This window comes from Rhinolophus sinicus, chromosome 16 (assembly GCF_057876585.1).
Source record: "Rhinolophus sinicus isolate RSI-liver-muscle chromosome 16, RSI-T2T, whole genome shotgun sequence".
In the NCBI taxonomy this organism is placed as follows: Eukaryota; Metazoa; Chordata; class Mammalia; order Chiroptera; family Rhinolophidae; genus Rhinolophus; species Rhinolophus sinicus.
The window spans coordinates 31287279-31301141 of NC_142516.1; the positions used below are offsets into that span (position 1 = coordinate 31287279).

A 13863-nucleotide genomic window follows, 5' to 3' on the forward strand; every position below is an offset into this window, starting at 1 on the left:
AAATTGTATGTACAAACTCATAAAGGATATTATTTTAAAGACTTTTTGCAATGATTCTTAAAATTCTGAGTATGTTGCTTTTAAAATTCAGATTTTAGAAGTCTGTGGATCTCACACCAAATTTTTTCTGGATAAAATGACATGATGTATGGGATTTCCTTTTACATACCCAACTGGAAAAGGCAGATGGGGTAAGGTGTTGGGATATAGATAAAATGACAAAATGTTAATACATAACTGTTAAAAATGGATGACGAGTACATGGAAGATCATTGTTATTATACTATTCCCTCTACTTTTGCAGGTGTTTGAAAATTTCTATAACGAAAATTTGAAAATAAATTTTTTTCATAGTCCCTTGCTTTTATTCCAATTTTATGTATCTGAAATTTAGTCTTCTATTAAAGATCATCCCCCCAAAAAAGTCTTCCAATTTTTTTAAAGTTGCTTATATGGAAACTTCAAGTTTTCAATGTAAAAGGCTAAGGACCTAACATATCTTGCAGCAATTCCCAATTCTTGCCATTCCTATTCATTCCATGAAAAAGTAAATTATCACTGTTTTCCAGACATATTCCAGAGCCTTTGCTTATTATGTCATTCAACAGAATTCCTTTCTATCTCTTCCTCACTGAAAAGAACAGTGGCTTAGCAGAACTCTGTTAGTTTAAAAAAAAAAAAAAGTGCTTAGGGCCTTTACCTTGCAAGTTAGAAAACAGAAAAAAACCAATACAAATCACAAGTGATGAAAGACATAGTACTGAACCAAGAGAAAACGAGGGTGCAATCCCAGCCCAGCATGTTATATTATACTTGGAGACAGCTCTGAGTGCCTCTATCTCTAGGAAACATGTGATTTAGAGATTAAGCATCTGAAAGAGCTAAAATGATCCAACACCAGAAATCATGATAATAATTTCATGGTATTTGGTTCACGGTATTTGGATGTGATTCCACAGGGTAGCTTTTAGGTAAGAAGAAAACTATTTTGTGTTTATCTTATTTCTATAGCAGAATCATAGTTCCATGTTAAAGAATTTAAAGTAGTTAAAATCAGAACTCTGTCAAGTCTCTGGACTAGTTTGTTCTGTTTCTTAATTTTTTTCACTCTAATTCTTTTATAAATGTCATTTTTAAAAAGAATATTCAGCAAATATCAGAAAAGAGTTGAGTGAAAAATCATACATAAAAATAAGGACAATATTTATCCCATGATAAAATCATAACTCTGAAAATGCTGCTATCCTATTTTTAGTGCACTGATAAAATCAGAACAATGAAATAAAAGATATTACAAATTCATGCTATATTTCTTACCAATGAAATTAAATCCTCCATTGTTTGTCTGTTGTTTCTGTGATGTACAGAGAGTTCTGTTACACAATCTTCATCAAGGTGAATAAGCTAACAAAAATAAATTTATAAACTTTATTAACAAAAAAATTACAAAATATTATTTTGAAATTTTAAAATTACTATCATTACCTTGTAAAACCAAACACCAATGTGTAAAAGCAACATGAGTTTGTCAACCTCTTGGGTAACAATAAACATGCTCCATAATTTTGTAAGATGTAAGCAGATGACAATAAGCAGTTCAAGAGGAGTCCATCATCATCTGATCAACTGTTACGGGATTATATACTCCTTTCCTGCCATAAGAGCTGCACTGGAATTTCCTAAAAGAGTAGTTATCCAGGCACCTAAAATGGGTGACTGTACAATAGACTGGCAAAAGGGTGGCTCCGACGTGTAGCATATTGTCCCTCAGGTTAGGTCTGCCCAACCCAGAGCACTATCATGACCTCCCCTTGTTCTGGACATCACACCTGTAACAACGGGCTCAAGAGAAACTCATGCTGCCATCATGACAACGTAAGCACAGCCGAGACAATGACCTGCAGGATTGGCTGCTGCAAGAGCCCCCTCGTGAGCTACAGGGAAGGTGGGGACAACGCAGATTTATACTAACGGTACTACTATAAAAGTCTAACATGGCACTAGAAAGTCTAAAGTGCCAAGAATAAGTTTTCATTGTGTTGCTTTGACTTTGGTGGTTCTCAAAACTGTAAATTCCCGCTTCAGAAAGGGCTCATCCTCAGAAGCCCAGACATTTTAGCACCCAGTTGGGCATCTTCATTACTGCTCAAGTGAGAAGGGAAAGACATCTGGGGTTCCCTCCATCGCCTTAAGTTACTCTCCAAGAACAAACAAACAAACAAATAAATAAAAACCTTCTCTCTCTCCCACAGGCTCCTGCTCTGTACCTTTACCACAATGTGTAGGTGGAAAAGGGGGGAAGGGTAAGAAGGAGGTGCTATCTTCTTTCCTGGGCTCCTAAACTAGAAAGAATGAAGAGTGGGGTGGACAAGTCACCAAAGTCTGAAAAATACGGCTCAGCTCCAACTGAGTTTTCCAAAGAGGCTCAATACTTTGTTACAAGTACCTGAATTTTCAGCCACATATACTCCAGTTAAATAAAGTACAAAAATGCATCCCAAAAGCTAGCCAATTATTTTGGATTATCCGTGCCTACTACATTTGCTATTCCGTAGGGCAAAAAATGGGACTAAATATAACTTCTATTCGATATAATACTTAGGTTCTAGATCTGTGAGTGAAAACAATGAAAAGGGGATCATGCATAGAGTTACAGAACAGCATTTACACCCTAAATATCCAGGTAAATCTGATTTATTTTTTTTATAGGTCACTCTTGATGAAACACAATACCAAGAGAGAAAAGCAAAGACTTTGAAAAACAACAATAATCCCTTATAGTGATTCTGTATATTCCCAAATTAGAGATGAGAAAATAATGACTCAGAAAAATTCATGCCTTTATCTGCCCAAGACTGGCATTTTTCATTCCTAGCCCAGGGTTTTTCCTACCATACCACAATGCCACCTCTCTATGACTCTGCTCCAACAGCTATTCCAATAGAGACCAGACAAGCACTGCTTATTGCGAAGGCTACAGCTATGCAGGACACAAGCCCTGAGTTTAAATTAGTTGACCCATAGACCCATTACATTCTGGAGTTCTTCTATCTGGGTACAAATCCTGGTTCTACACTTACTAGTCGTTTGACCTTGGGTAAGTTACTTCACAATTCTGTGCCTCAGTTGCTTCATCTGCAAAATGGGGACAATAATAGCATCTACTTCAGAGGATTGGTATGAGGATTAAATGAGTTAAAAGAGTTAAAAACAAAAAGCCCACAGAATAGTACCTGACTCTTAAACGTACAATTTTAAAGGTTCTATCTATATTATACTGTAGTACAATATACAGAGTCCTTGCTATAATAGCACACTATTCTATTATGGTAAGTATTTGATAAATATTAGCTATTATTACACTAAAATTACATACCTTTTTGGAACACTCAAAAATATACATTTTACTTTATACTGTGCCCCAATTTAAAATAATTTTTGTTGTTGAAATCGGAGACTTTCTTCCTTTTGGCCTCTATTCTATTGCAAACAGTAGTGTGCCCTATCGTGTGAGGATCACGCAAAGCCCTCTCACACGTGGAGAAATGATGACCCCCACTGGATGAACACAGGCGTCTGCACCGCCCACACTCTCCGCCCCACGAGGGCACGTCGCAGCTTCCCTGGCGCTGCGCCGGCCGCGCTGCGCACACACCTTCACACTCTGCTGTTCTTCGGCTCTGTGTCGACAGCTGTTGGAGTTCAGTTGCAGCTCTAATTGTATTTGCTCAATAGATACTAAAGATGTCATGGAGGGCCGAAGGGAATATGGAGAAAAGAAATTTTAGGAGTTGACAGTCATAGGAGAATCAGGAGGGATTTCAGCTCATGGCTGCATGGCCATGACAGTGGGTATACTAGTGAGGAGGGGCTTGAACAAGCACAGTCTATTTTTCCAGGACCAGCTGGCCTTTGGGAGAGTATTTATATTTATTGGTGAGATTATTCCAGGAAGCACATACTCACAGCTGTACCAAGCCTACACCGTGGCACGTCTGAGACACACCTCTCCAAGCTATGGGATCCATGTCCATACTCCACTTTACTGCATAAGTGTTAGTGGATTATCAGAGAACATTCCCAATTATCTGAAATTAAAATACTTCCCCTTTAAAGTATTAAAATATACTTCTAACTACATCTGTTTAAGGCTACATTTTCTTCATATGCTTCAATCAAAACAACTTAGCAAAATAGACTGAATGTATATCAGATCCAAGTGTCTTCTATTAAATTAGATTTTAAAGAAATTTTCAAAGATGTAAAACAATGCTACTATTCTCACTAAATTTATATTTTAAATAGTTGTTTTTCATAAAGATATATATTTGTAGCACCTAAGTGCCCATCAATAGATGAGTGGATAAAGAAGATGTGGTACATACGTATATATAATGGAATGCTACTTGGCCATAAAAAGAATGAAATCTTACCATTTGCAACAACATGGATAGACCTAGAAGGTAAGTAAGTCAAGTGAAGTAAGTCAAACAGAGAAAGACAACTACCATATAGTCTCACTTATATGTAGAATCTAAAGAACAAAATAAACAAACAAAACAGAAACAGACTCATAGATACAAAGAACAAACTGATGGTTGCCAAATAGGAGGGGGGTTGGGGAGATGGATGAAAAGGTGAAAGGATTAAGACGTACAAATTGGTTATTATGAAATAGTTAAGGGGATGTAAAGTACAGCATAGAGAATATAGTCAATAATATTGTAATAACTATGCATAGTGCCAGGTGGGTACTAGACTAATGGGCGGATCACTTCATAAATTACATAACTGTCTAACCACTATGCTATACACCTGAAGCTAATATAAAATATTGAATGGCACCTGTAATTGAAAATAGTGTGTTTGTGATGAAATATAATAGGTTTACTGTTACTTTTAAATGAATCAATAAACAAATATTGAGTACAAAGAGGTCCTCAGACTTAAAAGTTTGAGAACTGCTGTAACCTCATAACTACTCTGGGAAGTAGACAGAACTACTTTAACCTACTTTTTACAGACGAATAAATAGGTTTGGCAAAGTTAAGTAACCTGCCCATGATTCCCAGAGCACTGGTTCACAGTCCTGACTATACACATGAGAAACATCTGGAAGCTTTTAAAAATAGCCACGGGGGTGGCCGATTAGTTCAGTTGGTTAGAGCATGGGGCTGATAACACCAAGGCTCCCGGTTTGATCCCCGCATGGGCCACTGTGAGCTGCGCCCTCCTTAAAAAATAATAAATAAAATAATAATAATAATAATAATGGCCATTAATTGTTCTGGGGGTAGGGCACATGCATTTTTTCAAAGGTCCCGGTGATTCTCTTGCACAGCCCAGGTTAAGAACCACTTTCCTAGAGATAAACAGGCAAATGTATAATTAGGTTACAAGTCTCCCAAATACCAATCTGACAAGTCTATAAAGAACATTTTCTTTTATATTTAGACTACATCATTGTAGGCTCTGAATCCACACAAAGCTGACACAATTTTTTTTTGTTTTTTAATTTCTTTTGGATTTCATTTTACTTACAGGATTCTTACTTTCCCATTCGACAGGACAGTTGTAATCTTGCATGATCCAAGGATGGCTCAGAAGATTTTTCACAGAAATCCGTTTCTTTGGGTCCACCTAGTGGCCATTGAGAGGTAGCTAGAGATTAACATTCCAAATAAAGGACACAGAACTCAAAATTCATCAGAACAGATGTAAACTTTATCATCACAAAAATGCTGTCAAAGACCTTAAAATGGCCTTGGAATAAGCGCTTTTAAAAAGGCAATAGAGGCAAGAAAACTATAGCAACCAACACAGGCTTAGAAGATAAATGCTTAACAAACATGAACTTCATTGGTATGGACATTATTCATGAAGTTCAGTCAATCTATTGTATGATGTAATAGTCTTTTGCTGGAAAACCTATTCACAGGAAATATTCACCAATTTAATATTCAAGCAGCCACAATGCGGGCATTCATACTGAATATGCAATCTCTACCTCCCCATGAGGTTACCATCACATAGACAAGTTGAAAAGCACACCTTTCTTTTCCATTTGTAATTTTCAAATGTGAGGAGAAGAAAATTAATCAACAAAGATTAAGTTTTTTGGAGTTTACAAGAAAGGATGAGGTGTTTTCAATCTCACAAAGATTTGGTGGTCTGGCCCTACTTAATCAAGGTGGGTGAGCCTGAGGTAAATTTTGAATAAAAAGTGAAGATGGCTTAATAGATGGAAAAACTGGGAGATATTCTGAATATATAATAATGAAAAAATTGCACTAAGGTACTCATATTTTCCAAGTGTTTCCTATTAATCTCATTTTATCCTCCTAACACTACCTAGCAGGAAGGCCAGGCCCGGCATCCCCATTTTATAAATCAGAACTAGGGTAGGTGACATGCATACTGATTGGAAGGGCGGATACCTAGACCTCAGCATTCCTGTCTTTCACTCTCATAGGTGATTCCACTAAATCTGTGGTTCTCAAAGCAGCATCAGCTTGTTAGAAATGCAAATTCTCAGTCTTGCCCCAGATCTATTGAATCAGACACCCTCAGCGTGGCGCCAGCAATTTGTATTTTAACAAGCCCCCCTGGCAACTGCAATGCATGCTCAAGTTTGAGACCCACTACATTAGATCATGGGGCCCCTATAACTGTACATTAGCTCACTCAAGCATTTATTCAGCATCTATTACATAATCTAATGTACAAGAGTGGGAGCAAGAAAGCAAAAGATAGTGGAGCAAGAGCTGGTTAGAGAAAACAGACAATGTTCAAGGAAAAGAAGGAAAAACCATTATCAGCAAAGACATACAGTAGAGGTCGAAAAGAAAATGCATTTGCAACAGCATTAAGAATGTGTCTCGTAGAGGATATTTTCACAGCAGACATAATGAATGGTATTTTTTAAAGCTAATAGATAACTGGTGCTGTCCTCCAGATGTAATAGCACCACAGACATCCTAAAGTTGGATCAAACAATTGCAATAGACTTATTTAAAAATTATTTAAAAATACTAAATAACAAAGTTTACCTGTAACATTTGTTGAAGAAGCAGAATGCTACTGGGAGAGAGCCACTTAGGAACCTCATATTTCCCTCTCTACAAAAAAAAAAACAGAAAATATTTAAGAGATTTAGGTTCAGTCAGCCTTGACACAAATTTCAAAGCTAACAACATACTGGAGGTTTAATTCCAAGCTTGAAGACTTCAGCCAACTATAAAATTTGGTGAACATTATTAATAACATAAGAAATCCATTTCTTGCCTTAAAGAAAAAAAATCCAGTAAATTAAATACTATTGTCACCTCTAAATTATCCACATATCAGAGAAGGACTAGAGTACAGACTACAACAGTAGAAAACATAAAGGTTACAGGACCTGGGAATCTGCAGTATGCCTTGTAGTCGATTTCGCATTGCTGAAGAAAATTTTAGTTTATAATCTTGGAATAATTATCAATTGACAAAATGACATAGCAGAAAAGCTTATTTGGTGTCAGGACACAGGCCATGCTTAAAAACAGGTCACATATCATCCACAAGGCAGAATTCATAGTCATTGAGGGAAATTGATAAAAGCCCCCTTCTAAGGCCAGTATCTCTTTTGGGAATAGAAGATACTCAGGAGACAAATGTTTGTAACTTGGTATGCTCAGAAATTAGTCACCAAGTCATCAACCAAAAATAAGACCAGGGGCTTGCTAAGCACTAACACATGACAGAACACAGTGTTTCCCTGAGAATAAGACCTAGCGGATAATCAGCTCTAATGCATCTTTTGGAGCAAAAATTAATATAACACCCAGTATTATATCATATCACATCACATCACATCACATCACATATTATATAAGACCTGGTCTTATAGTAAAATAACTTATATTACTTGTATTATAGTAAAAATTATATTAATTTTTGCTCCAAAAGATGCATTAGAGCTGATTGTCTGGCTAGTCTTATTTTCAGGGAAACACGGTACCTCTAAACAACCTGCCACACACCCCTCTTTCCCAATTCAGGGGAAATGATACGATCATGTCTCCTAGCAGAGAACAAACTATTTAATGATGCCAGGATAAGAGGTCAATTATTTGAGAAAAATTAAGATTGAACTGTAATTCACAGTCTACACCAAAATTAATTCCTCCCAGATTAAAGAGTTAAATGCAAAAACCGAAGGGTACTTAAAGAAAGCATAGGTAAACAAGATTTTTAGACTCTTTCCAGACATGACAGCAGAACCCAAAACTATAGTCTAACAGATGACAAAATAGAAAGCTGGCATGTATAGGAAAACACCACCAACATTAACAAATTGGGGGGCGGGGGAGTTTCTATCTAAATGACAAAAGATTAATACACTCCATCATATAAAAAGCTCTCACAAATCATTAAGATTTCACCACCACCAAACCTGTTCTCCCCACATTTCCCCCCATCTCAGCAAATGGCAATTGCATCACCAGTTGCTTAGGCCAAAAACCTTAGAGTCATCAGCAGAATTCATTGGTTCTATGTTCCACACATACCCAGAATCACCTGTCACGACCTCCACACCAGTAGCACCTCCCACCTGGCACACTGCAAGAGGCACCTCCCTGGTCCTCCTGATTCCATCAATGTCCCCCACTTAACACCACCAATGTTCTTCTAAAACACTGGGTCAGGTTCTGTCACTTCTCTACTCAAAACTCTCCAATGGCTCCCCATCTCGCTCAGAATGAAATCCAGTTCCTTACTCTGCTCTAAGGCCCTGCAAGGTCTGTATCCCCACATCCATCCCACCCTTTGTTACCTCAAACTCACCTCCTAACTCTCCTTCGCATGCACCAAACCCAGTCCCGTGTCAAGCACAGTCCCTGCCTTAAGGCCTTTGCACTCTGTTCCCTCCGCCCATAATGCATTCCCCAAATACCAGGGAGCCTGTGCTTCATCTTCCAGTCTCCACTTAACAGCAGGGGGAGGTAGCAGTGAGGCCCCCACCACCCACCCCGTCATTCTCTACCTCCCATTCAGGCCGACTTTTCTTTACACTCCTTATCCCCACTTGTCATATTACTTTTTTTTTTTTTCAATTTTCTGCCTTACTACATTAGAATATAAGCTCCTTAATCACAGATTTTGTCTTTTATTCACCTAGAACACTGTCTAGCCCTAGTATATAAAAGGTGCTCAATTAATATTTGTTTAATAAATAAATGGGATAAAAAGCATACATTCCAAAAGAAAACAGGCAAAGAATATTCACAGGTAATTGCTCAAACAAGAACTTTTCAATGGCCAAAAAACATGAAACATGTTCAATCTAGTAATAAAAAGATAATTAATTTAAACAAAAATATGATACCATCTGTTGTCTATCACTGCAAAACTTAAAAAAAAAAAAATCACTCAGTATTAGTAACAGTTCAGGGACAAGAGTGCCTATATATAAAACTAGAGAGTATAAACTTTTCTAAAGAGATTTGGAAATACATATAAAAAGTATTCAAAACTGCATATTCTTGATCCACAATTTCACTTCTGGCAATTTATCCTAAGCAAATAATTTATGAGCATACAAACATTTATGAGCAGCAACACTCAGCACAGAATAGTTTATAGTAACTCTGGGAACTAAGGAATATGGTCTGCTATGGCAAACTTCAGAGGGCCCCCAAAACTAATAAAAGACAAAATTAACTGAAGACTCTGGGTTAGAAATATAACATAGGTCCAGGGAGACAAGGGCAAGCCCCCTCCCCCCCCAAAAAAAATGGTCAACAGTAATTGAACAAGGCTAGAAGGACGGAGGCTGGTAGGTGGAAAAGCCATCGACCAGCACCAGCCTTGGGGTTCTCTGCTCTTGTGAACTGTCTAGGACGTAATTCTTACCAGAAATCAGTCCAGCTTAAAGGCGAGGGGAGAAACAGACAGGTATGGATTTTGATTATATTAAAGAAATAAAGTTCCAAAGAAGCCCTATCAAGCAATGAATTTAAAAAGAAAAGATGCTGACGTCAAAACAGTTCAACCGCCAACTCAGCTTCGCTGATGAAAGCAGACAGGCTGACCTACAAAGTATTTCCCAGGAAGAGCTTTCATTTTACAAAGGACATTTAATATCATTAAATTTTTCATTCTCCTTTATCTGAAATCCCCAGTACTACCTAGAGAACCTACTCTTATTTACACTATGCCAGCGCACCTTAACACTTGCCAGTATCAGAAACTGACTGACAAAGTTTGGTTCTGAATTATAATGATGAAACCTCTAATTCATTTCTCCTTCCTGGCCCTCAGCCATGCCCAACGGAACCCCAAGCTGACGGCTCAATGCTTCCTGGCCTCCAGGCCTATCCCAAGGAAGGGGACATTTTTAGATGCTTTAGCCAACTCTCTGGGACGCAGCAGTTAAGTTACAGTTGCCCTGTCCTGACCTAGCTGGCCCCACTCTATCTGAACTTTTCCTTATTCCTGAGACCAAGGCTTCTCATGATTCAAATCCAAAGTACCTGACTTGCTCTCTTTCATGGCAAACTGACCATTTGCCTCATACCTCAGAGATTTTTACCTTGCTCTTGCCAGGGACTCCAAGAAAGTAGAGACCAGCCTGGGGTAAGGACTCTCCTATCTGCTTACACTAATTAAATATGGTAATGATCTACTTGAATCTCCAATCACAACCTGTTCCTAGAGTATCCTCTGTCATGCTTCACTCACTGGTCAGAACCCCCATGTACCCCAGTGGATCTTCCCTCATGCTGACTGTATGCAGAGCCATTTGCTGCTTACTCTCTGGATACCATCTGCACTGCGCTGAATAGTAACCCTCTAAAAATCATGTCCACCCAAAACCCGTGAAAACATCCTTGTGTGGAAACAGGGTCTTTTATAGATGTAAACAAGTTGAGGTCACACTGGGTTAGGGGGGGCCATAAATATAAATTTGACTGGTGTCCTTATATGAAGAAGGAATTTTAGACACAGAGACACAAACACATAGGGGACAAGGCCATGTGGAGACAGGCAAAGACTGGAGTGACACAACTACCAGCCAACGAATGCCAAGGATACCTGGCAACACCAGAAGCCAGAAAGAGACAAAGAAGTGTTCTCCCCTAGTCCCTTCAGAGAGTATGGCTCTGCTGACACCTTGATTTGGACTTCTAGCCTCTAGAACTGTGAGAGAATAAACATGTTTTTTTAAGCCATCCCATGAAGTACGCTGTGACAACCTAGTAAACTAATACACCATCTATAAGGGTTTAAGTTCCTCAAATAACCTGTCTCCTATCAGCGCCTGCCCACCCTAAGGATAAGTGTGGTCCCAGGTCCTAGCCCATTCTGGTCTGCTCTAACACACAGCTAGCTAACAGGCCCGTAACCAGACCTATGATAATAAAAGAAATGGTATGCCTTTAAATCCAGAAACTACCATCCAAAACCAAAGCATTCTTAATTAAAAGTAAAATTCTATAGAAAGCAGATTTTAAAATATCCAGACCAAGTACTGAACAAGAGCTCCACCAGACTGATTCCAAGTTCCTCTTTGCCTCTTTTTACCACCCCTTTTATCATCCCATCATGAATTCCTGAAGTATCTTCTCCTAGATCCCTGTGTTGTGCTGTAAACGAGCACCACAGAAGCAGTGCTATCCAGAAAGAAACAGAGAGAACAGTGAGTGCTTAGCATAGTGGAAACAGCAACGAATTGAAGTCATAGATTATGTGTGAATCCAAGGTCTGCCTCTTATTAGCTCCTTGAACTTGTACAAGCTATTTAATATCTCTGACCCTGTCTTAAGGGAGTAGACTCTGGGGACAAATTGCCTAGATTCGTATCCAGGGTCTACCACTTACTAGCTGTGTAGAAGAGGTATTTAATCTTGTTGTGCCTCAGTTTCCTCATCTGTAAAAAGGAGCATAATAATAGTATCTACTCCATAAATTCTTGCTAGGATTCAATGACCTAATACATATAAAGAACTTAGCACAGTGCCAGGCACTCAGTATATGTTAGTTTCTATTACCACTGCTGCATCTACTACTGCTACTATTACTGTTATTATCTGTATTTTATCTGTAAAACAAGTTATTATCTGTAAAACAAGTAATGCCACATACAGGTTTACAAAGGGAATAAAAGGGAATGCATCTGAAAGCACTCAATACAATGCCATGCACAGAAGAGATCACAAATGTTCGTTTGATATAAAATAAATAGGAGAGGGAGATTGCAATACTCAAAACAGTGGTGGACCAAAGATGGGCATGTTGGCCCAAAGCCGTGCATGCCAGAGTGCTAAATATTCAGCATAGCAAAAGGCTAAAGTCATTCTAAGGAATGCCACATGCCCCCTTCCTCCCCCCATTGGAGCTTGATCCCATTTCAGCTGCCTCAAGATCTTAGGATTGCCTGGTAAGGAACACAACTAGTCATGTCCTGCTCACATCACCTCCAGAAAAAATGTACCCAGCCACTCCCCCTGTCTGGACCGAACAACTCTGTAGAGTACCATCCACAAACAAGTCATGAGGCCCATGACCCATCAGCATGACCTGACATTCTCAGCTTTGTTTTCTGCACTGAAATACTGACAGAAATACAGTCCAGAGCAGAGTTCCGCTGCCTGGCTTAACCCAACTTCTTATTTATACACAGTACTATAAAACACACAGGACACTTTACAAAATATTGTGTCCTGTGCTGTAGGCAGGGATTATTAACCACATTTACACAAATGAGGAAATTACATCTCAGCCAGGGAAATCAAATACTTGTTCAATATCATAAGGCATTGGTTCTTAACCAGGGGTGGTTTCGTCCCTCAGGGGATATCAGGCAGCATCTGGAGACATTTTTGCTAGTCATGACTTGGGGCTACTATGGGCATCTAGTGGATGAAGGCCAGGGATGCTGCTAAACATCCCATAATGCTCAGGAAGCCCCCCACAAAAAAGACTTAGCTAGTCCAAAATTCAGTAGTGCCAAAGTTGAGAAACATTGCTTCAAAGCAAAAAAAGATGTGGGGAAAAAACTAGAAGGGAGATACAGTACTCTTTCTATTGTACTATGCTGGAAGTTCTAAGAAAGCCTACAAGTAGACAGGGAGAAAGTCTCCTTATTTAAACACTGAAAGTATGTATCTAAGGATCAAACAGAAAAGATCTTGAGAGGACCGATTCTGCTGAGGAAGAACACGTCCACAAAAGGCCCCGTGTCAGCCAGGGCTCTGCCCCGTAACCCTGGTTTATGCTCAGTCTTTGGAGAATTTTTGTTTATTTAAGGGATGATTACCTTGCAAATGAGAGCAAGAAACAGGTAATAGAGGGAGAAACCAAGTGGAGGGGAAAAAAGATTTGTGGGCTGATAAGCAAGACCATCCTGGGAATTCTGGTGAGGTTGAAATTGTTCATTTCGCATGGTGCTAAGAAAGACACACAATCTTTCCAACACAGAATCATAGTACTGTAGTCAACTCTATAATTGTAAAATATAATCTCATAAGATATAATTTGCTCATTTTCTTTAAAATTATAAATTATACTTGTTAGAAAGCAATTTTACTTTCAAGCTATTCGACTTTCATTTACTAAATTATTTATACTTCCCTAATATTTGTGCACCCAGAACTGGAGTACAGTCATGCTTGTCTTTGAATGCAGTGATGGCAAGTGAATATAGGTGACATTAATAAGATTAATACTCAATCTTTTAGTAATCATGCTGGAAATTGCAGTTGAGCATTTTGGTTAAAATAGTCAACAAATGCAAAAGATAAATAAAGTCTGCCTCTTAAATCAGAGTTACATACAGTGCATCAAATATTGCTGGGTTTTTCAATCAAACCAAGAACTGAG

At 38.5% G+C, this 13863-nt stretch overlaps 1 protein-coding gene across 1 annotated transcript in view; it reads right to left on the reverse strand.

Moving 5' to 3' along the window:
* MELK (maternal embryonic leucine zipper kinase) overlaps window positions 1–13863 on the reverse strand; it is a 64394-nt gene that overhangs the window by 23698 nt on the left and 26833 nt on the right. The window contains exons 9-11 of the mRNA XM_019729271.3: window positions 7050–7118; window positions 5542–5640; window positions 1318–1404 (exon numbers count right to left, since the gene is read on the reverse strand). Coding sequence (XP_019584830.2) covers window positions 1318–1404; window positions 5542–5640; window positions 7050–7118 — 255 coding nt within the window. The remainder of the gene's footprint in view (window positions 1–1317; window positions 1405–5541; window positions 5641–7049; window positions 7119–13863) is intronic.